At 40.1% G+C, this 25,512-nt stretch overlaps 1 protein-coding gene across 1 annotated transcript in view; it reads left to right on the top strand.

Moving 5' to 3' along the window:
* LOC135248045 (vesicular glutamate transporter 1-like) overlaps window positions 1-25,512 on the top strand; it is a 35,893-nt gene extending 10,381 nt beyond the window's left edge. Inside the window, 13 exon segments of the mRNA XM_064322209.1 lie at window positions 11,662-11,914; window positions 12,807-12,925; window positions 13,039-13,153; window positions 13,419-13,506; window positions 14,049-14,135; window positions 14,934-15,076; window positions 16,001-16,150; window positions 18,254-18,386; window positions 18,876-18,986; window positions 19,696-19,823; window positions 20,245-20,314; window positions 20,497-20,557; window positions 20,559-25,512. Coding sequence (XP_064178279.1) covers window positions 11,662-11,914; window positions 12,807-12,925; window positions 13,039-13,153; window positions 13,419-13,506; window positions 14,049-14,135; window positions 14,934-15,076; window positions 16,001-16,150; window positions 18,254-18,386; window positions 18,876-18,986; window positions 19,696-19,823; window positions 20,245-20,314; window positions 20,497-20,557; window positions 20,559-20,754 — 1,654 coding nt within the window. The 3' untranslated portion in view covers window positions 20,755-25,512.

Here is a 25,512-nt window from a genome sequence, read left to right as displayed (position 1 = left end):
ACTCAACAGAAAAACAGTTGTTTCTGTAAAATTGTATGACATGTAAATACCATGAAACAAAAGCTGATTGTCTGCACTTTTGCCTCACATTCATCTTTTAATCTTAAATCCAAATGCATTAAGTATATAGCAGAAATAACAAATTTCACTCTACTGTTACCATACTTTTGGAGGGCACTGTATGATTTATGTACACATACATTCATAGTGCACCTAGAATATCTGTCTGTTGTAATACATGTGGCAGGGCTGTGTGTTTTACAGTACTCTGGTGCTAGCGACAGCTATAGTGTCCTTTCATCCTTTCACAGCTTTTAGAATGCAGTGAAGTGAAGTACAAAACTTACTTTATTGAAAGGATAACATTACTGTAAGTGTGAAATAAAATAGCACACACACACACACACACACACACACACACACACTTCACCTTTCTTTGATTTGTGATTTTAATAGAACAATGTAAGGCAATGCCTGGGATCGTCTGATTGTGTTATTGGTTTTTTCCTCAGCGCTGTATCTGTGCTGGCTGCAACCACCCCCAAATGAAAAGGATGAGTATTTATAGCACTGTTTCATGGCTTCACTGAAATATGAATGTCTTGGGGGCCGCTAGATGGCTCATCCTGTTAAGTCACTGTCCTAGTGCATGGATGGGCCCCATGATCTTGGATTGAATTCCAACTGCGCCAGCACCAAATGCAAGGTTTAGTTGGCTGGGGTTTGCATCTCATTGCTCTCTAACAACAGTCGTGGTCTGCCTGCAAAAGTTGTGCATTTTCTTACAGCTCATATCTGTGCATGCTTGGCTTGTGGGTTGTGGTGTAAAAAGAAGCAGCAAGTTATATCATGTACTTAAAAGGAAAATTCCACCTCAAAACAACATTTAGCTCATTTAACAGATCTAAGTATAAGTGATTAATTCTCTCTGTGTGGCTGGACAAAGCAATCTATGTACAGAGGTATCAGCAGCAAAAGGTGGTAATGCCTCAACACACATCACATCAAGCCTTCCCCATTTTTGTACACCCCTACACCTCAACCCTTCCCCATTTGTGTACACCTTGTGGTGCTGTACACCTCAGCCCTTCCCCATTTTTTAAAAACAGCAATGAGCGGGTAATTAGAATTTGGAGATACAGGAGCTCCGACATAGGTGAAGGGGGCATTGACCAAACTCATGTCAAAGAGAGATTTGGGGAAGCTGCTGTCCAACTGTGAACAATATTAGCTTGCTAGCTCACTAGCGCAGTGGACTTGCTTGCTGTTCTGTGCTCTCCGTGGCCCCTTTTTGATGAGAATCCTCTGTCCTTGGACAAGGTGGGGAAACATAGACGGTATCCATAGTATGGATACAGGAGCACATTAGCTGGGTAGACCAGATACTGCAATGAAATTACTAATCACGGAAAACACTAGGCACATCAAGACTACTAAAAAATAACAAAAATGTGTACTATTGTTAATTATATTGCCAGTTAGCAAGCTTCATCATGTTTGGTAACGACAGAAGACAGTAGCTTGTCATTACTATGTTGCAGCATCATATTATTGCCGCTATTTCATCTACCATACATCTTACGTATCACATGTAGGTTACCATCGACATATTACTAACAGTAATAAACAATATATTATTACTGACAGTAATATGTAAGCTATAATTAAAGTGTGTGTTTGTGTCTTTTGTAGTGGATTAACCCCTTCTGAATGGCCCTCCTTTCTAAACACTGAATATGGCATGACCAAAATAAGATGGTTACTATTCTGAAACCCTTTTGACTACAGATGTATTCCCAGTCTCTTCTGAAAGGTAACCCTTGGGATTTTGTTTTCCAAGAGTCAGATATACTCTTAATATTTTGGAAAGAAAGTAAAAGAAGCTCTAACACAGTGTGTTCTTTTTGAATGGATACAGATGGGTCTGCCTGGTGAGTTTAGAAACACAATGGAGCCACAGCCACAGTGCTTGGCAAATCCTGGTTCAAATGTGATGGCAATACCACCAAAAATGAGCATTCTGCATAGTTTTTTGTAAGCTATGTCTACGCGGGTTTCCAAAAGGCCATTTGGAGACTCCTTTATATAGGAGTTAAATACTATGTAACCCCCACTCCTTGTCTTCCCTTGCCACCTTTGGCAGCAGCGGGTCTAGAAGATTGTAGAAAATAACTACATTAGTTATCTAGCATAATCCATTGATTGAGGCCTATTGATTGAAGTTTTCCTCAAATAACCCACCCCCATCAAGAGGTCACATCCCAAAATTTCACATGACACATTTATTATTCAAAATCCAGCCTAAAACGTATTTATAATACTGAATAATAATAAGTACATTTTGAGAATGTATTTAGATATAAAATCAGATCAAGTCCTTAATTGATCATGACCTCTGCTTAGGAATCAAAGCTGTTTATACTGTCTTCTTCAGAAATATTCACTCAGATGAGTGACTTCTTCCAAGGCCAGGGTGTATTAGACCTGTCCTGTCTCTCACCCAATGCATGCTGAGATAGGCTCCAGCACCCCCCGTGACCCTGCCCAGGATAAGCGGGTATAGATAATGGATGGATGGATGGACAGATTCCCAAAGGCCAAAAAATATACATCATTGTATTATCGTGGAGAATAGAATTACTAAATGAGATTATGTAAAGCATATATTTTGCTACCTATATTACATTTTGCCATTATGAAAACATGTTAATATCAAAATTAACACAGATTTAATGTGCTAACACAAAACCGTTTAAAAGCGGAGAGACTGCATTAACACTCTTTCACACCTGACCTGGGGTACACCTGGCAAGACGCCTCTCCTGAGTCACTTTCCATCTCTGTGACTGCTTGGGTAACAGCACAACCTCATACAATGGAAGATGTTGCTGCAAAGTAAAATTATTTTTGGATGCATGTTAACATAAAGCGCATAGTTCCACATCCTGGCCTTTTCATTTTAGAGTGATCAGCACTTTACTTGCACTGGGATCAGTTTTTTGAAGATGAGCAAACAGCCCAGAGTTTAGGCTGCAATGGCTGGTGGAAAAGCACTGTGTTCTGTAATATGACTCTGTAATATGAACTCTGTCAATGACAACTATTATGTTTATGCTGCCAGGATGCAGCTTTCCCCAGTGAGTCCTGCTGTTCCCAACTGTGCTCACTGCAGTAGTGCCTGATTAGTGCTGAGTTTGAGGTCTTTGTAGCTATGAATGGCGCTGTGTGTGTGTGTGTGTGTGCGCGCGTGTGTGCGTGGTGTGTGTGTGTGTGTGTGCGTGTGCGCAACTGAGATCCTCAAGGGTAACAGCTAATGTAGTTTCAATCACTCCCTGTTCCCTACCAATCTCCCTGCTCCCTCCCAGTCACTGCATGAGTCAGCTTGTATTCCAGCCTTATCCCCCCCCCCCCCCCAACACCCACATTTTACCCCAAGCTGGAATGCCTAGTCATATACAGCCATGCTCATACTTTAACCTCTGCAGCTCATCGACCAGCAGGGGTTGCTAGAGAGCAATGCAAAGGGAATCTTGGCTGACTGAACGGTCCCTACCTTTAGGTGACATTGAAACTTATAGGCTCCCCATTGGCAACCCCATTGTGTCAGCCTTTCTTGTGAGAGGAAAGTTCCAATGAAATGGCCAGATGTGATAGACCCCATTCAACCTGTATTTATTCATAATTCTTATATGCAAATATAAAAATACTGCAGTCAGAATATCATCTGAAGGACAGATGATGATGACAATTAATTTGAACAGATTAATTTAAGCATAATGTATAGTCTCATTGGAAGTTACAGCCTGACATCTCTATAAAATTATGTTTTGTGAATTTTCAGTTTCTGTTAATTCTGTGAAGTTTCCTTCTCTTCTGTTTGTTTCTTATTCCTTGTGTTTGCTCAAGTTGGTACATTTTCCCATTAAGTATTTTCCTTTGTCCATGGCTAGTGTCCTTTTATGACTTTTTTGTGTTCTATTTTTGTGTGGACAGGCCTGATAGAGCAAATACTGCCTGATTTGCTGGATTATGCAGCAGGATGACATTGTTTTGGGTGACATGAACATGTCATCATGAACATCATTAAGTAAGGGGGGTTCCCTACACTGAGACGCCACAGCACATTTTGATGTGCACAGGGAAGAAGAGGTTGGCACCTTTTGCCGTTTTGTATTACTAAATTAATTATCAGTGGTAAGTAATTGTAATCCTATTCCGGGGGTGACAGATTGGGGGGAGGAGGCTAAGATACAGCAAGAGAGGCTGGAATCACTGTATTAAATGTGCCAAAGTGGACAGTTAATTGGGTTGACAATTCATTTACATTCCCAGAGAATTTTGATTATTTTAAGATTGATAGTTAGCTTGCTTGGTGGCTTGATATAATAAAACTACCTCCACTGTTGAAAAGTGAAATATTTTATGTGTACATGTGCAATACATATCCATCTGTCACTGCCAATTTAAAAATATTAGAAAATATTTGAAAAATAATTTTGTGACAAGACTGGGTATCCCAGTTACACTTTAATGTTCAGTCTCGTGCATCTTAGCCTGATGACTGCTTTTTGTTTGTATCTAAAATGGATTAGATGCAGAATGTGTGAATTCCTAAATGTATCGCTCTCTACCATTCGGGGACTGTGTTCAATTTTCAGCGAGGCGTAGATTTTAATGAATCAGAGACAGATATGCGTATTTATTCACTCTGAAAAAATAGTGCTGTGACTGAACTAACTCCAGGGTACTCGTTGTTCTATGCGGTATTAGCAAGCTTTAAGATGCATATGGGAACAAAATTCCCCACACTCTGTCATCAACATCAGCCCACTGATGCAGAAAAACAGACAGTGGAAGTTATGACCAATCAAGGGGGGGCTCTCACTCAATAGACAGCTTTTTCCAAAAGTAAAAAAAGGGAGACGGGTCAAACTGAGGGGCCACAGCCACGCCCAGTGCTCAGTTCATGTAACCCAGCTACCGAATATCCAAGCCTGGAGATGGTCAATATATTTATATATATATATAAGCGTGCTTCTAGCCACAGTTAGAGGCGACTCTTATATAAAAATTGTTCAAGCAACAGCTACTTCCTGTTGGATGCTGAGCTCAAAACTGCATATGCAACTGATGGGGTTGTTGCATCAAGCTGATAAAAAAATGTTGAGGCGCGTGGCAAACTCCAAGATGCCCCTGTACAAATTTACTGCCCGCTTACCCCCCGAAAAAGTGCCTGAGATGCTGCCAAGCCTCGATCAGAGTGGGCACGGAGCCCCATCAGAGGGGGCATGCCCATACCCTGCCAAGTCAATCGTGCCAGTGAGCCAGTGGGAAAATGTTTGTGACGTAGCAGCTTTCCCTCGGGTAGCAGCAGCAGCATAACACACAAACAACTGACCTGATTGTCAAATAGACCGAGAACATCAAACATACATAGACAGAGCGTGCACTGGGCAGAGTTTATAAAGTACAGTGTCTTTCTCATTGTCATGCAGAGGGGGCTTAAATGCCACCAGGTCCAAAACACGTGAGCAAAAGGACGAGGTGATAACCTTAAGTGCAATCGCAGGATTTGGTTGTGGCACAACTCTGTCAGATCCTGAAAGGGAAAGACAGTCCTTGCATAAATCACTTACTCTCTTAGTGGAAACTAGCGCAGTAAGCAGCGCCATCTTAAGAGACAAAGCCTCTCAATCTACGAAAGGAGGGCTGCACAAAGCTTTCCATGCCACCGTTATGTCCCACTACGGAACACAGGGTGGATAGCTTGTATAAACACAGTGTTTATAGCTGCCTCACTTAACCCCGTATTCGTGAGCCACACCCAACAGGCGCCAGGCCGTGTGACGTAACCTCAATGGGTGGGAGTGAATAAACTGACCCCGCCCTCTGTGATGCTTTGGTCACAGTTTTCCAAAGCGTGACCAAACCTCCGCTACCTTAAGTGGATGAAGACACCATTCCAGAGGGGAGGGGCCACCCCGGGACAAGAAATCTGCCCTGTGGTTCAGCTGTCCTAGGATGTGCAGTGCCCAAAGGGACTGAACCCGCCCAATCAGGTCCTCATTGCCAGCCAGTATAGATGTGGACATTTGATGTCGCCCTTTTGGTTTATATAAAGAACTGCTGCTTTGTCATGTTTAGAGCGTTAGAACGTTTGCCCCAAAGATGGGGTTCAGAAGGTTATAATGCAAGCCAGCACTCCAGCAAATTGATATGAGGCAGAGGAGGGTCCTACAACCCACTCGTCATCATGCCATTGCAGGCTTGGTGGAGGCATCTACACAGGAACATGAGAGGAGATGCCGCCCATGGTAGACCAGCACTCAGCATCTGGACATTTTGCCAGTGCGAGAGAGCTCTTCCAAATGACTGTGGAATGCAAAACAGCTTTGTGTGGTCACTCATGTATTCAAATTGCATTTGCCTGTGCCACAGTTGTACTGGTCTCAAGCGTAGCAAACCCAGCGGGATCCCAACAGCATTGGTAACGCTGTTAAGTCTCAACAGGCGCACAGTCGTGATCCCACTGATGCAGCGACCTGGCAAACTCTCGCAAGTCTCGCAGGGGAGCAGTTCTCTCCCGAGAGGTGCATCGTCACCAACAGTGAATTCAGCTCGAGCCTGAAAACACTTTGTAACGATTGATGGTGAACCCCAGTTCTTTGATGTGGGTGGGATGTCAGCATCTGCATGTGTTTGAAAGCTCCTGGGAAGGGGCTAAAATGAGCCAGTCGTCTAGATACGTTAGAACCCGTTTTCCCTTTTGATGTAATGGGGCGATGGCAGTGCGCACCACCATTTTGAAGGGACAGCCCCAACAGGAGTTTTAGCCCTAGCGCGACGGTCCTGGTGTCTTGCATCTGAGGCAAGAGGCGGGTGTTTCTGCCGAGTGGGCCTCTCCTCATCCAGTCGTTTAAAACTTGCAATCACTTTGGTCGCTGCAGGAACAAATAGACCGTTGAGGGAAACGGAAGCGTCTAGGAGGGCAACCTAGTCCACATGTCCAGGAAGCTTCACCTTACTGCAGGGGTGTAAGGTGACCTTGAGCCTCAGAACCCCTTCCCTGCAGCTTTTGTTGGCCCCATGATTGTGTTTTATGACACTAATAATTCAGATATTCTGTAAATGGCCATTCTATCACTTCTGCCTAAACTCTCTCTTTACGCTGTAAAAATGGCATAGGGATTTTACTTCGAAACATGTAGGGACTGTACAAGGTGATGTTTGGAATGTTAAGCTACTTTTTAATGGATTAATTAATAGCTAGAGTAACTAGGGCTGGGGTTGATTCAAAATGGAATTAGATTTTTAAAATGTTTCTTTTCTGTTGGCAGCTATGACTACATATACAAAACCCAGTGCTTGTTCCAAAGTAGCATTTTAAATGCAGTCATGACTGACATAACTAATGACTGATGAATCTTCACTTTTGGGATTTTGAGATTCTTGTCATCACTACTGATGCTTAAAGACCTTGATCTACTGATCCTTAAAGACCTTGATTCATCCAGCATTTATCCTTACATTTCTCTCTAAGTTAAAGTATTTTTTCTTTCAAAACAAAAAAAGGGGAAATTATTTCTTCTTGGTAGTGAACATTCATTCTGAGCTCTGCTTCACTGATTATCTACATAGGTAGTTAACAATGTCATGGTGTGCTATTTTAGTTTGTTTTGATTCAACAGCTTGCCTGGCAGCTGTGCTTACTGGGTTGTGAGCGGCAATGCTGTATATATTTGTGCTCTGTGTTAAATAACTGGAGATTTAGACAATTGGTGTGGTTTAAAAACACAGACAGAAAACACAGAATTTGCTCTGGATATATATAATATTTGGATATAAACTGCATGATTGGCTCCATCATGCCACATAGTCGTAAAGAACGAAAATGACTAATTGATACACATGTCTTTGGTTTCAATGGAAAAATACTCCATTGGGGGTGGAGTGTGCTGATGGCATGAATCTAAAGCAGGCTTGTTTCAATATTGTATCAATGTATCAATACATCAAAATGTATCAATACTGCTTGTCCTCTCATGTCCTCTCTGTCCCTGAAATGTTCAAAATGGAAGCCATGTTTGATCCAGACAGCTTTGATCCTTGTTTCCTTTGGCAGTCACTTTGCAGCCCTGGATATCAGTGCTGTCCATTTAATCCCGCAGTTGTAGTGCATGACTTTACAGGCTTAGGACATGTCATGCATTCGCTGAAAAGGTTATGTTGTCTCGATCAGGTCAGTGTTTGTCTGCTCTTTTCTGTTATCTCTGTTTCCTAAGCTATGTTTAATCAGGTAGTTTACAGTGCTTTGCCTTTTGTCTGAGCATTGGTGCAGTGTCAGGTGAAAAACTGTACAATGAAAGTATGTTTTTTGTGTGGACCCCCTCACCCTCCTGTGTTCGACTTGCACTGATCGCGTGTTACAAGTGATTTACTGAGGGACAGAGAAAGACGAGGGGATTAAAAAGGATCTGCTTTAGGTACAGACTGAGCAAGACACCGTAAAACAGCAGAAGGAGAAACAGGAAAGAGGGGGATGGGAAATGAAGTAGCCTCAAAAAGAGTGAAAAGATAAACAGAAAAACTATGGTAATATTTTATTTCCATAATTTTCACTACACTATATTGGCGCATCAATGACTATTCCTAACTCTGCAGAAGTGTCCTCTGGAATAATATATGAGAGACGGAACTGAAAATGAGGGGAAAAAACAAAAACAGTGGGAGGGGAGTCAAATGAATAATTTATCCTCAATGAAAGCTATTAATATTTGATCAAGGTCCAAGAATGTCTGAGTTATCATTATCCTATACTGATGTGTTATTTGCACATCCGTATAGGTTAATGAGGAGAATAACTCAGACATTTTTAAAAGGTGTTTTTAAAAGGTGCTTTTTAGGTTTAGTTCATGAATTAATGGGAAATTAAAACTGGCCCATAATAATGATTTAGGAAACATTTCATTAATATTTGGACGGTAGAAAATTTGAACAAATTTCTCTTATTTATATGATTCATTCAAACTCATTTTTTGGGAAAAGTGACAGCTCCACCCCGGATTAACAATTTAGAAATGAGGAACAGAAACCGCCACTCTAACAGCGTTCAGGTTGTCTGTGCCTTCAGCGGAAATGGTTGGAAGATCTGTAAGAAAAACATCCTCTCAGTGGATGGGACATCACTGCAGAACATTGCACACTGGATGCGTGTGAGCAGTACATGTGTGAGCATACATAATTACTTAATCAAGTGGCCTGATTTCCTCCAGTGGGACACTCAGTGTGTGGAATCAATTAACATGGCTGCACAACCCTGGCTGTTACAACATGGGTGAGGTGTTGCGTTTGCCGCAAATGTATAACAGCAATGACTGCAGCATCTCCCTCCTCCACCCCCACACTTCCCAGCAGGGTTCCTATCTAGACCCAGTAACGTATGGCCATAGCATGTGTTCCTGGTGCCCACATGACCTGCACACAGGCATATTCCTATTTGATATTTTTTTAGGAGGGGAGGCAGACACAGCCACAGTTTGTTGCAAGTCAGGCACAGTGATCCAGTTACCCAGTGAGGTGAGCGAATGAGGCGAAGAGCGTGCGGTAAGGGCACAGGCGGCCTGCCATTAGACCACTGATTGATGTGGCTCTGCTGCGCAAACTCAGGTGGATGCCAGCAGGACCCTTCACCACATGACAGCCCCGGCAATTACACCTCGGTACACTGCCATAGTTCAAAGGTAGCAGCATGCATGGAGTCCACTTCTTAATCTGCTGACATAAAGCATCATCTTACATGACTTGGCATGAAATGTGAATATCTGCACTGAGAAAGATGTGCTTCTGATGTTACCTCCTGCTGTGTTTGAGTCTGAAATAAATGCCATTGCACTGATCATGAAAATCTTTCTATGAAAGCAGCGTCCACTAATTCTTCCTTTAAATAAAAAGGATGACAAAGTTGCGACCAGTACATGGATTGTATATACAGTGACCTCCATAATGTTTGGGACCAAGACAGTTTTTATATTTATTTGTCCCTGTACCCCACAATTTTAGATTTTGGATTTCAGCTTTGTTTTCAGAAATCATAGCACTTTTTATACACCCCCCCGCCGCCATTTCAGGTCATCATAATGGGGACATATTCATGTTATGTAAATGAAATCAGTCATGTTTAGTACTTTGTTGCATACCTTTGCCTGTAATGACTGCTTGAAGTGTGTGACCCATAGGCATTATTAGGTGCTAATCATCTTCTATGGTAATACTCTGCCAGGTCTGTACTGCAGCCATCTGCAGTTACTGCTTGTTTTGGGGGTTACTTGCCTTAAGTTTTCTCTTTAGCATAAAAACGCATGCTCACTTGAATTCCGTTTGGGTGAATGACTGGGACAGTCAAGAATTTTCCAGTTTTTGGCTTTTAAAAACTGTCCAGTAAGTTTGGAAGCATTAAGTTGAACTTGAGCAGCTAAGATGCTTCTGTACACTTCAGAATTCATTCTGCAGCTGCTATCAGAAGTTACAACATCAATGAAGACAAATGAGACAGTACCTGTGGCACCCATACATGTGCAAACCATCACACCCCTACCATAATTCACAGTTAAGGGCGTTTTAGTTCTTGGACAGTTCCTTTCGGCCTCCATGCTTTTTTCTTGCTGTCACTTTGATACAAGTGAATCTTGGTCTCATCTGTCCACATGACCTTTTTCCAGAACTCTGCCGGCTCTTTTAGGTACATCTTGGCAAACTGCAGCAAAAGAGTAAATCAGCTGCCATATCCACATATCCGCAAGGACTTACTCTGTCTCAGAATGCTGTTTCAGGACAGACTGAGGGTAACCTTGTCTGGAAAGGTGAAATGCCACTGGTCATTACCGTACTGAAAGGGCGGGATTGATACTGCCCACATTCGTGCTGTGAGGCAGTTGATGGGAAGGGCATAAACATACCTAGCACAGTGAAATCATGGAAAGCACGGAGAAATCATGTTGGTTTGCACAGAGCAATTAAGGTTTAGGTTCTGAGAAGGACTGCAAATGCCTACCAGTAGACAGGAAAGAGTGGGTGATCAGCAGTCAGTGGAAAGTAAGACAAACATGTGGGGACGATGTGATAGGGTGCTTAGCATTAAGAAGAAGTGTAACAATTCAGCTGGGAGTATACTTGCTGCGAAAACTAACTTCGGCTAATTCGTATGAACTCAACGATGTAAAATGACGTGGAGAAAACAAAACTCCACGTTGACTTTGGCTACCACAGTGCGCACATTCCCACTGGCTGAACTAGCCGAGATGTTTGCAGTCCTCCCACCAATGTAAATGTGGAGATTGTTTTCAGTTGGTCCAAAATATCACATGGGTGGCTACATTAGCTGCATCTGTTCTCCTCATCTGATTGAGCAAACGCACATATTATCTTCTTTGTTCTATTTTGCGGCACTAAATAAATAAATCTCTTTGGCTAAAAGCATCTGCTAAATTACTAAATTGCAAAATTGTAAATTCTACAAACTTTATATTTCGGAAGTACTCGCTTTTATTTATCTCACATTTCATCTGTGTATGCTACACTTTAACTGTCTCAAGCCATCTACTCCACCATTCCTGATATCCAGCAAATCACTGAGCACAAGTGCTGACCTTCTCTTTCCTCCAGGGTGTTGGAGAAGCGTCAGGCAAATGGCGAGACGATCGAGCTGTCAGCTGAAGGGCGGCCTGAGCTTGTCGAGGAGAAGGAGCTCCCTGTGGTGGACTGCACCTGCTTTGGCCTGCCACGGCGCTACATCATCGCCATCCTCTCTGGCATTGGCTTCTGCATCTCCTTCGGCATCCGCTGCAACCTGGGAGTGGCCATCGTCAGCATGGTCAACAACCACACAGTCGTGAAAGGGAACAAGCACGTGTTGGTGGTAAGTCCAATGTGAAAAAAACAGGGTTGGGAGTTACTGACAGCAGTACTAGTGTCCATTTGAGTAATTTTTAAATCCACAATATTTTTGTTTAAAGCTCTGTTATATTTTTGTTTAAAGCTCACAAGTAAAATGACATGGTATATTGTGAAAATATACAAGAAGCATTGTAACACATAAGATACAAAAAGAGTCATATTGATGGTTGTAAAAGGCATACTTCCTAGCCTATATATAATGTTACCAACCTAGTATCAGTTATCAGTTAGCAATGGGTCACCATAGATGCTGCATACATGTTTCAAGTACTCAGTAAAACCCTATGAATATTTTCTCATTAAATGTGAAAAAGTATTTGTAAAATATGTTAAAGCACTGTTTTAACTGGAATTTAATTATGCCTGTGCATATAATCTTGTGTATATATATGAAATAAAGTTGAGTGCACAGAAGTGACCCTGCATAAACAAACACCACAAAAGCGGGACTGACAAAAATGTCAGTCACAAATGAAGTGAATGATGGTTCTATCAATGATTGTTCTTTTTCAGAAGGAACAGATTAGTCTTTGTCTCTCTCCCTTCCATCAGTGAGAAACAAGTCATTTACTGAAAAGGCAGAAAGTGGAGGGTAAAGGAAATATTGTCAAGTGTCAGAGTGGAGATGTCATGATACTGCTTAAGAATGACCAATGTGTGCAGTATTACCCAGTAAATTAAGCACCAGAGATCAGTATATGCATCAGGAATGGACTGCTTCAGTTCACTTTGCAGAAAGCCCAGTTCTTGAGTTAGTGAAATTCATTTTCTTTTTTACATTCGGCTCTGCTCGTGTTGTAATGTATCATCTCTCTTGGCCAGAAGTTCTGATTCAGTTGAATTTCTCTGTACAGAATGCACAATTCGCATGGGATCCTGAGACAGTGGGGATGATACATGGCTCCTTCTTCTGGGGATACATTGTTACCCAAATACCTGGCGGGTTCATCTGTCAGAAATTTGCTGCCAACAGGTAAGCAAAATTTCACTGTCATCGTTAGGTCTTTATTCTACTCACTGCATTATCACACCTATCATTTCTTATTATCCTTCTGTCTCTCCCCTGTTCTCTTTCCTCTCTCTCAGAGTGTTTGGGTTCGCTATAGTGGCCACCTCCACCCTCAACATGTTGATCCCATCAGCAGCACGAATTCACTTTGGCTGTGTCATCATAGTCAGGATATGTCAGGGACTTGTGGAGGTACCGTACTATCCTGAGTCTGTTTTCTGCTCGGTGTCCAGCGTGTGCTGACCTCGAGGTGCATCAGCTCTGTATCCTGTGCATCTGGATGGGATTTAACATGTAACGTTGACACAAACCTGCAGCCATTCTCTGCCCTTTCGCCTCATTATCACTATGTAACTGTGTCAGGCAGGATTTCATTTCCCAGTCTTTATCAGTGGTCAAGGGTGAGATGCTCCTTCAGTGACACTTGTTTTCTGTGCCCCACTTCCCTCTTTCTTAGGGTGTGTCATACCCAGCCTGCCATGGAATCTGGGCCAAATGGGCGCCCCCTCTTGAAAGAAGTCGACTGGCGACGACAGCATTTTGTGGTGAGTCATCAATAATTTGCTATGTAGGTTTCCAGATTAAATGCTGGGTTTTTTTTCTGCGGCTAATTATGCTAATAGTTTTAATGGCCATGTACACACTGCCAGTGCTTTTGACTACCATATTTATCTGCAGTGTGTATGTGCGGGCGGCAGTGTAGCACAGTGAGTTTGGAACTGGGCTTGTAACTGAAAGGTCATAGGTTTGATTCCTGGGTAGGACACTGCCGTTGTACCCTTGAGCAAGGTACTTAACCTGAATTGCTTCAGTACATATCCAGCTGTATAAATGGATACAATGTAAAATGCTATGTGAAAAGTTGTGTAAGTCGCTCTGGGAAAGAGCGTCTGCTAAATGCCTGTAATGTAATGTAATGTAATGTGGCCAATGTGGAGTGGTACTATGTGCTAACACAGTGCTGCTACTTTAATAACTAGTATTGTATAGTCAATACCACAGGCTCTGCTGTTTTTGTGCTGTATGTCTCTCTGTATTGTTGTTCATACTATCCAATTGACATTTTTGGACTTATCTGTGTCTCAAGGTTCCTATGCAGGAGCTGTTATAGCCATGCCATTAGCAGGAATGCTGGTCCAGTACACCGGCTGGTCTTCAGTGTTCTATGTCTACGGTTAGTCACCCCAGTCCATCTTCAATCATTCCAAGTGACTATTAAACAATCACAATAAACTGCATTCCTCCATATTTATCCAGATTGCTCTGATAAAGAGAAAGCATCTGTTTTGATATATATGGTAGGTTTCCAAACCAAAGAACATCCACTAGTTATAGTCCTCAAAGTGCAATGACCTCAGTTTCTCAAAATTGATCCATTGAAGTATCAGTCTTTCACTGTCAAGCCATGACTTTGTAGTCGCTTAATTGGCCTGAAAGTCCTTAGTTCTCTGTCAGCTGGAGCACCATGGATAAAGGTCACAGCAATTAAAAAAGATAAACTTGCATTAAGCATTAAGAAATAAAAAAGATATAACTTGCATTAAGCAAGCACATATTAATTAATTCACTTTTTCCTCTAACATAGTCACTTTGATATGTTAAACCTGTGCATGGAAAATTTAATTCTCATAATTCATCCGCTTTAATATACTGTATCTGTTTAAATACGGCCTGCATACGATGGCTTGGCTCACTGTCATGCAAATACAGTGTTTATTTAAAAGTAAAAAATATTCAGTAGCAGTATCATACATAAAATGTTATTAACAGAGGTCAGTCTTACATGAACTGTGTTTATTTATGGTGTTATATGCATTTAATCCTGACTAATCTGTGTTCTGTCTTTTGGCGCTTATTATGTCCCTTTCTTTCTTCTGTTCACCTCTCTTGTATTCTGTCCATCATCTTCCATCTTACATACCGCTTCTTTCTCTTTGCCCTTCTTCTCTCCCCCTCTCCCTCCCTCTCCCAGGCAGTTTTGGGATTTGCTGGTACCTCTTCTGGGTCCTGGTGTCATATGAGAGTCCAGCAGCCCATCCTACCATCACAGATGAGGAAAGGAAATATATAGAGGAGAGCATTGGGGAGTCAGCAGGCCTGGTGAACCCCCTCCAGGTGCACAGTTCTAGCCCAATCTTTGTACACCTCCTCTCATCCTTACTCTTAAGCCTGATACTTTGTCGCATGACGTTTTTGACAAGTTGTCGTATGACAAAAATGACTTATTTCCAATGGAAAAAAGTGTAGCACTACACCTTTTCAGTGTCAGACCATTTATTTTTCCCATTTCTCAGTAATTTCACCGGGTGCTGCCATGTTTTCGGATATGTAAACATCAGCAGTTTGGCTACCATAGAGACAACAGAAGCCTCCCCAGAGGCCTTTGCTGAAGTATAAATGCAAAATGTTGTGCGACGATTTCATTTTTGTCACACGACACTTGTCAAAATGATCATGCGACAAAGTATAAATCAGGCTTTAGAGGACATGTTGTATGCTAGTACAGTAGAGCTCATTGAAAAGAATGTAGCATCTGCAAAGAAACTGTAGTTGCCTTTTCTTCAATCTGACAGTCTTAAGATGTTGTATTGTACAGCCAACTATTGTTTACTGTATTGTGATCATGTCCTGTGATTTAAAATTATGTTACAAAAGTGGAGAACATCAGGGTAAGTTTCAGGAATACAAATGGCGATATCACCAGCAAGACACAGAAGGTGGCAGTATAGTATAATGGGTAAGAGACTGCTCTTGTAACCTAAAGGTTGCAGGTTTGATTCCCGGGTAAGTTACTGCTGTTGTTCACTTCAGCAAAGTGTTTAACCTGTAAATGCCATGTAAAATGTTGTGTAAGTTGTCTGCTAAGTGCCTGTAATGTAATGGAAGGTATGACCATCGAGGTAGGAAGCAAAGCAGTTGAGAGATGTGTTGCTGATCCCAAAGGTGGTCTGCAGGATGTGGTGGTCAAATGCTGCAGAGAGGATGAGCAGTTTACCATTATACAGAATACATGTGTTCTCTTATTATTTTTCCTTACAGAAATTCAACACCCCTTGGAAAAAGTTCTTCACCTCCATGCCAGTTTATGCCATTATTGTGGCCAATTTCTGCCGTAGCTGGACCTTCTACCTGCTACTAATTAGTCAACCGGCATACTTTGAGGCAGTGTTTGGCTTTGAGATCAGCAAGGTAATATAGAGAAGAGATCAACATTGTCTAATGCTGGTCTTCATTAGTATTAGTCTGTGGCTGGGAGACTAAATAGCATGACATCTATTGATGAAGGACTTTATTTTCTAGGATCAATGTTGCATGGTGCGGCGTGTATGTGCACTGGGCGTGGCTAGTAAATGTTGGTATTTTTGGGACCAGAGGCCAGGAGGACACAGCACAAAATGCATGGTGCACATGGGAACAAGTCTGGGTTTTTGGTTTTTATTTTTCGCAAAAATCTTATTCCATACCAATTTATCAGTGTTTATTTCGAATATTACAAAATTGGTGAAAATCTGTTAAAAAAACAGTCTAATGCAAATATCTGGGTGAAAATCAGATCATTAAAATAACAATAGAAGGATCATGGTGAAAATTTTAATTCCAAACATTGATAACTTACTGCTTTTCATCGTATAAAAAGCTGTTTGTTTGTGCTCCCCAGTTTTCTCTTCACTTTCAATTTCGGGAAGTTTTTTCTGAGCTGTCCTGTGGCTAGCTGAATCACCAACTGACCATTAGCAAAAGGTCCTACCCTTCTTAGTCACTGTTAGTCACTATACTGCTATATTCTTCAAACAAAGCAGATGGAGTCAGCTGGCAGCATCTGATTGAATGAATTACTGCAAAAAATTACAGATGGTTTTTGAAAGTATAATCCAGTATCTTCGTAGTTTAGCTTGATTGTTCAAATTTTCTTCCGTAAGAATGAAAACATTACCTAAATGTTTATTATGGGCCAGTTTTAATTTCCTTAAACATTAAACCTTAGTTAATGTCCCATTAAACATGCTATTCTATAAATAAGAAATTCTGGCAACAATATCTTGAAATTTTATTAAACAAAATAAAACCAGGGAAGATCATACAATGCCAGTGATCACGTCCACAGCAGTAAAATTACTCGGTGTTGCTCAAATGAAAGAAAGAAAAATTATAACGCACAATTACAATTATAATTATAAGTTCATTGTTAATTCATGACAATGGTGTGGCTTAACTGAACTGAGAAGGTTTGGATGACTTGTGTTTATAGAAATAAATACAGAATCAAATTTATAAAAAAAGAACAAACAAACAATGAACAAAACGAGCAAAGTGTGCATTTTTCCTGTTTCTGGGATTTATATCAAAGTCAAATTAGACAGCATATGATCCATGAAAATTGTTGAGTGGCTTTTGAAAAGGCTGTGTCATGTAATGTGTGCATTACATGAGAAATTCCTGAAATTTGCAATCCATAGTACAACGGTAAATGGACTGCATGCATATAGTGCTTTTATCCAAAGCGCTTTTATCCAAAGCGCTTTACAGTTGATGCCTCTCATCATTCACACACTCACACTCACACGCCAATGGTGAAAGGCTGCCATACAAGGTACCAATCAGCTCATTGGGAGCAATTGGGGGTTGGGTGTCTTGCTCAGGGACACTTCGACACGCCCAGGGCTGGGGATCGAACCAGCAACCCTCCAACTACCAGACAACCGCTCTTACCTCCTGAGCTATATCGCCCCTAATGGCCTGCACTTTAAGCCATAGATGTGGTCTGAGGCAGGCAGCAAAAGGTACAAATGGCAGACTTGACTGACCTGACAACTTTGATGAGGTGCATAAAAAGTGCCTTATTGATGACACAGCCCCACCAATTACTCCCCTCCCACTTCGGGACATGGCGAGTCTCAGAATTAACTAATGGGTCAGGTATGTCAAAATCCATGACGAAAATACCATTTTGCCAGTACGACAGCTGAAAACACGCCATGCACCACCTGGAAAATAGAGCCCCAAATGCCTTCTGGTAACCAGGTCCCACAGTTTTTGAGCAAATTTCTCCTCAATGATTTCTTGGAGTTTGACACAAAGATGTATCCCATATATGGCTGGGGATACTACTACAATTTTCCATGAAAATCTTTTAAGTGGTGCTCAGTATATGATATCCTTACTAATAACAGTGGTAGAGAATTTTAGGAAAAAAGTGAAAAAAGCAATTGAAGAATTCTGTATCATGTGAAATCTTAGGTCCCTTTAATTCCCACCCCATAACTGCTCTCTCTCTCTCTCTCTCTCTCAAAGGTAGGGCTGTTGTCTGCCCTACCCCATCTGGTGATGACTATCATTGTGCCCATTGGGGGCCAACTGGCCGACTACCTGCGGTCACATCAAATCATGACCACCACCAATGTCAGGAAACTCATGAATTGTGGAGGTGAGGGAGAAGCAGGGAGGAGACCAGGATGTGGATGAATTGGTGACAAACAGAGCTGTTGTAAGAGTGTAAATGAGAGAATAAGAAAGGAAAGTGACTCTATAGGAGAAATACCAATCTACTGTATATCATCAATGATTACACACAGAATCAACTCAGTGAAGCTGACTAAAGAGGTATTGGATAGGATAAAAGAAGGGAATCTGAAAGACTGTGGGAAGAAAGAGGGCAGTACTGTTTTAATGATAAACAAATGAAAACACTGAAGGAGTAGATATTTCTGTTCTTCACTTGGTAGCTTTGTACTAATTATGATGTCTATGGTCAGGGCATTCTGCACCCTTTGCTTGGACATCAATATTAGATGCTATGTCCCTGCTTCCATTAACCTCCTACTCTATAAAATACTACTACTCTAGTAGTATTTTAGCAATTTAGCTGATCATTTTTCTCTTGTTTACTTTTTCACCCAATTCTTCTCTTCTTCAGGATTTGGAATGGAAGCCACTCTATTGTTGGTTGTTGGTTTTTCTCACACAAAGGGAGTAGCTATAACCTTCTTGGTCCTCGCTGTTGGCTTCAGTGGATTTGCTATCTCAGGTTAGACAGAGTGATATAGCCTTCTGATATCTGCTTTTTTCACCATGTGACTGCTTCTGCTGTATCTTTTTCTGTTTAAAAATAAATGTGCATTTCCTTTACCAAACACTTAGCTTTCATAAATGGGAAAATACACTAATTGTGCATCAAATTAAAATAAAAAATCTTGAACAAACCAACTAGTCCTCCCATTAGCTGAATTACTAGTTTGGCTAAATGTCAGTTACATATGTACATTTGTCGCTCAGGCAAAGCCAAACAAAATGAGTCCAATGAATAGAAAATAAAACAAATTAATGGCACTATATGTGTGACATTGAATATTTATATTATGGGTATCTTCCCACTTTGCTGATGAGACCATAGAGTAAGTACTGTGCTAAAGTCAGGTTTATGGAGTGGCCCCTGTTTGTTGATCTTTCATGCTAGGCATTCATTGAATTAGTCTACTTCAGACCTTTGGGTAATTTGGGCAGATTTATTTCAAATTGATACATGGTGATATAAATGTAAGATGCAATGTAACTTAACCACTATTCTTGATACTAGTCTGATAATAGACAACCACATAAATAAAAATAAATGAAAATGCTAGTACTTTTAGCAGTACCTTATCAGTCTCTTGCTCATGTTTTTGTACAATATTAATGCGTATTCTGCCAACGGTCATCCATATGGCATCAACTCCATTTCCGTCCCCCTTTCCTAGGGTTCAATGTGAATCACCTGGACATCGCTCCTCGATATGCTAGTATTCTCATGGGCATCTCCAATGGAGTTGGTACTCTATCAGGCATGGTTTGCCCTCTCATAGTTGGTGCTATGACCAAACACAAGGTACGGAACAACTGAGCACCACGCCAACATATCACATGTACACACAAACCCAATTTCACCTGGTTAAAGGGAACTGCACCATTGAACAACATCTCTTAAACACTATATTAATGAAAACATTTAACCTTTAAATGGTACAGCCAAAATCTAATTTGACACAGAGGCACAGAATGTGTGCAAGCACACAGGATATCCTCCCAGGAGGAAAAAACAAAGAAAAATGTTCTAATCATGCCCCTATGCAATATCATCTTCTAAATTTCTATTGTTATCCATAAGTTATCTGTTATATAGTAATCATGTGTTTTCTGTCTTGTCAGGTAGGTAAATTATTCTTCATTCTGGCTGATTTTTCCATATTTTTCATTTCATCTCTGTCTTTCTCTTACTTTTGTTTCATTGATTTCTTTCCTGGCCACAGACAAGGGAGGAGTGGCAGTATGTTTTTCTCATAGCCTCCATTGTGCATTATGGAGGAGTTATCTTCTATGGTGTGTATTTCCTATATTTCTCCCCTCTCATCCATTTCATGCTGTACACTTCTTAACACCTTCACAATACTTCCTCTTTGAAACCACATTAACGACCTAAATGAAACTCAATGCAAAATTGAAATATAAATAGAAAGTCAAAATCAAATTAATCATAGCACCTGTGATTTTCTGTCTGTCAGGTATTTTTGCCTCAGGAGAAAAGCAGGCATGGGCAGAGCCAGAGACCACCAGTGATGAAAAGTGAAACAGAAGAATTATATCGCTCTGGAGGAGTGGGGCAATATGGAGCGATGAGTCAGCCCAGTATAGACCCCAATGGAGGAGGAGGAGGAGGAGGAGGGTGGGCTACAGATTGGGACAAAAGTGAGGAGTATGTGCAACCTCCAGGGGCCAATAGTTATCTTTATGGGGGAGAGGAAGAGAGGGAGCTAACATAGAGTATGTGGGGGAGGTAAGGGAATTAAGGGCAGAGGAGGGTAGTTATATAGTGAGGAAAGAACAGGGATGGAGTAGGGGAACACTAGGTACACAATGAGACTGTTACACATTGGGAGGGCATGCAGAGAGAACTAAAGAGAGCTATAGGGTAAAAGAAGCTGGACTGAAAAGAGATAAGAGGTGGAGGGTACAAGATCAAGAGAGGTGAGTTGTAGAATGAAAGTAGCTGCAGTCTAACCAAAGGAATACAATTGGGAACAATGTGTGTATCAAAAAAGTATGATAAAACAGGGTACAGTGAACCCCTTTATACAATTAAAGAATAAATGTGTGTATTATGTTTGTGAGTGTATGAATGTGAGTATGAATTTGTACATGTCATGGCAAGATCAGAGCAATGTATTTTAGCATACCAGAGCCTACATTCTATTTGTCAGAGGTCCTCTTTATGAGTATAGATTGTTTGAAGCCCAGTTTGGTTGTTTCCGGTTCAAGAATGTATCTGTTTTACAGTATCTATCAACTGTCTACTCCTCTTTAAATTTAAAAAGTATTCCATTCATTACCAAACTGTATGTGAAAAAAATTAGTTTATACCTGGTGTGGAACAGACATTCCTGGCTTTGAAGGAGCTGTTCTTGACTCGTGCTGCACATGTAGGATGGCATAGCATAGCATAAGATAGCAAAGCATAGCGTGCTTACAAGGGCTGATTAAATTTACCTCCAAGTCTTTTGCCATAATGATAAATAAAATGATCCAAATCAGTATGGATTTAAAACGAGTTCCATTTAAATTTTGACCTTTACAACATAGATTGTTTTTTTCTTCAAAATTAAATAAAATGAAGAGTATGTATTTAAATAGTGTGACTATGGCTGAAGGATTTGTTGGAGTTTGAGAGGCATTTATTCCTCACAGAGATCTCGGATCACCTGAAGGTAATAAATACCTGTGAATCTTTACAGTCCATTATCCAAATAAGAGATCAAATATGTGCCAGTAAAATATATCTGAAACAGTTTATTTTGCATAGGGGTAAAAATGAACAAAGAATAACCCCCCACACACACACAGCATGCACACAAATAAACTGATTGCATTTGGTATCTATTTGTTTTTGAGGTTCACTTCATTTTCACAGGCCTTGTCTATTGTGCACACGCTAACATTTTCTGTGAGGAGATGACAGTGACAGGGGTGACTTCATTGACAGGGCACTGAGGCCAGGTAGTTCTTTATGTTAAATTACATTGTATGAAAATGTGTACTTCAGAAGTTATGTGTACTATATTGTGTACTGAAAGTTAGCAAAACTCTTGTCTTAATGTAAGATGTTTTCCAGACAAAACCTACTTAGTTCCTACCAACACACAAAACAAAGATAACCTATTCAAGTGGTCCAGCTTTCTTAGGGTTTCTTTGGGCTCTTTCTTTGTTGCCATCTTATTGCAGACAATCATGCCTAAAAGGCCTAAATGCCCAGTCAGATGATAGGTAAAGCAAACCTCCTGTCACATGACTTCTCAAGCTATTGATTAAGCTCGTTTGATGTGCATCTTTCCTTTCCTTACCTGTACCAATGCAGTTACCGTGCATGCTCTGTAGTGCTGATTTTCATATCCAGAAGACTGTATAAAGACCTAATGAAATGTCGTTCACAAATGCTTTAATGATCCTGGGATTTTGGACAGGAAACACACTTTTGCCACTTGCCATATAAGGTGTGTCTCAGTACTACATCATAATTTCATAATTTCAACCCATGTTCTCAAAGATTGTATCCGGATCTCTGGCCCAGAAGCTAGAGTCACTGTCCTGTCATTGGTAGCTGCTGAGTTGAAAACAAGGAGGCAGACAACTTCCCTTAAACTGATTATTGGTCTCAATTTGTTGATCAGTCATAATTTCATAAAATACTGTCAGATAAAGCCAGTTCTCCTGAATTAGGCTATTAGGCGAGTAATAAAATTATTTATATTTGCATTGCAAAATTGTTTGCATTTTTAATTATGTAAAATTGTGGATACATGCACTTTGTTCTCCAAGAACTTTCTAAAAGATCTGCAATGTGCAGATTTTGTCATTAACTCAATCTTGAAGTACAGGTTTTGTTAGATGGCCTTTATTGCAGGTTGCACAGAAAGCTAACTTGGTTAACAGAGTGGTGTATCTTTTTTGTTAAGAGTTCTTGGTGATTAAAACAAGATTTTTCTAAATTGCATTTATCATTTAATTTCCCTAACTTGATGTGAAGAAAGAAGGTGTCTGCTTATCTTCCAGTGGATTATTCTGGTTGTTGGCATACTTAATAATCAAGGAAAATGATTCAAAACAGGTCAAGACCAATAATCAATTTTTCTGCCACCTAGAATTTCAGTTCAGCAGCCGCCACTGTCCTGTTTTGCTCTGCATACGTACAGGATTTTCTTGGTGTCACCTATCACTGTTATGCAATCCTGTAGGAAGTGGCAAGTCTCAATAAGACACAGTGTTCTAGTTGGAGTGAACTTCGGAACGGAGAGTCTACTCTAATGGCTATATATGTGTTATGTATATCAGCACATCCTGTTGCAATGTATAGATGCAGTTTACATGAGTGACACCTGAGTCACTTAAGAACAAAATGTATTACAGGCATTTACATTACATTACAGGCATTGCATACATTTCATTTTCACTTTGAATTGCAGAACTTCTAGAGAGGTTCTAAAAACTCGCAAAGGATGAACATATTCGGTTAAATTTTAATTTTCCAATGGGGTTTGTCATTAGTTCTAAATGTACCATCCTTCAAATTGTGACTCCTGGCCTGTACATGATATTGTTCTTTCTCATAATTATTATCTGCATAAATTATACGCAGGGGCAGAATGGTGATGAGCACTAATGATGTCGGATAGTTTTTTTATTAGATTGTGTATCTTAACCAAATTATTTTTTTATGGCATTGAACTACTGTGTGTTGCATAGTTTAACTCTTTACCACCACTTGTTACCATCTTTTGAATATTCATTTTATGAAGTTATATGTGTGGGTGTGTGTTTGAATGTGTGTACAAAACACATCCATGCAAATATACACACAATACAAAGATGTCTATCAGTGGTAGCCCCTATAAGCAAGACAGAAGACATAGAGGAATTCATAAACTTTCAGTGTGGACTTATGGAACTGTTTATCATTTCATCATTATGATGATGGTTATTAAATAAGGACAACAACAACAATCATTAATAATGATTATCATCATCATAATGAGACAATTATTTTATTTTGTCTTTCTATTATATTTCTATTTTCTATTATAGTCTTTTTATAATAATAATAATTGTAAAAATAATAATAATAGCAACAATAATACTTCATTATTAGTATTATTATTGTTAGTAGTAGTAGTAGTATGTGTTTAAGGTCAGTTCTCATCTTCCCTTTTTCCTATCCTTATTCACCATTTTTTGCTCATGGGATGCCACTGGTGTCTACAGGTCAGACAAAACATGTTGCTTATTTCATGGATTACAACTGGCCAAACAAAGTGCTGTATATCTGCAACAGGTGGGGTTCATTCCTTTTGCCAAAGGTTAGATAGAACCACTGACTTAAACATTTTATGGCTATGAGTACTGCACATTGATTTTGTATTTAACCATACTGTAACACCTGGCATCGGGCACTGGAAAATACTTCTATTTTGCCATTTGTAGAGTTTGAAAAAAGGGGCTGGTTCCTGTCCTATTAATATTATTTCTGTATAATGTGTATAGCATAGCAGTGACTTACAGCAATGGTATGGAATTGGGATAACACAATGCAGTACAATGACTTCATATACTGTAGGCTTGACATAGTTTTACATCTGCAGCAATTCTCAAGCAATAAAATAACAGTGCTGCACTTAACTATTCTCAAAGGACATTGTGAACCCTACTGAGAATCTTTATTTCTGTGTCTGGCCCTCACACACCGTGTGTTTATCAGTCATACTGCTGTGTCAGTAAACTGCTTAGGTGTCTTCAGAAATTTTACATTCCCAGAATGCATGGCAGTTTGTCAGTGCCGACACAGGGACAAAGCAACAAGTCAAGGCAAGACCTTGGCATTCATTTCTCATGTCACCTGTGAAGGGCATTTCTACCCAACCCTTTACTTGAACTCCCCTGCACTCTGTAAACTTCCTTGAATTATAATTTCATTATTATTAAGTCTTTTTAATTTTACATTTATCAACCCTTCAAATCTCAAAAATTGTAAAACATGTACATTAGACTACTGATGATAAGGCAGTAAGGTAAAATGTGGTTCTCTATATTATGAACTAGACCAGATTTTTCAAAAAGAAGCAGTGAAAGGACAATTTGGAGTAAATTCCCAAAGAAAGCAATTCATTGTGTGTGGAGGGAGGTGGCTAGGACAAAATTATTGATGAAACATGACAACTACCAGAAAGCTCAATAAAATAATAGCTATCATTATCAAGATTATCAGCATACATAACCTTTGCATAATTGTTTCTATACTCAATGATAGAATGACAAATAATGAATTCTAGGTTTTTATTTTGGTTATAGCTGTTGTTGTCCCCCCCCCCCCCCCTTGGATTAATTCATGTTTTCAGCATTTAATTCCAATGTTTTCATATCAAAAACAAAAGATGTATATGTATTATATTAAATTTTGTATCTGCAAAATTTTGAAATAGTACAAATATGTATGTGATAAATCTTATGCAAAATAAAACAAATGTATATATAAA

The sequence above is a fragment of the Anguilla rostrata genome, chromosome 2 (assembly GCF_018555375.3).
Source record: "Anguilla rostrata isolate EN2019 chromosome 2, ASM1855537v3, whole genome shotgun sequence".
Classification (NCBI taxonomy): domain Eukaryota; kingdom Metazoa; phylum Chordata; class Actinopteri; order Anguilliformes; family Anguillidae; genus Anguilla; species Anguilla rostrata.
Note: the sequence above shows the minus strand (reverse complement) of the source record. Positions and strands in the feature narration are given on the sequence as shown.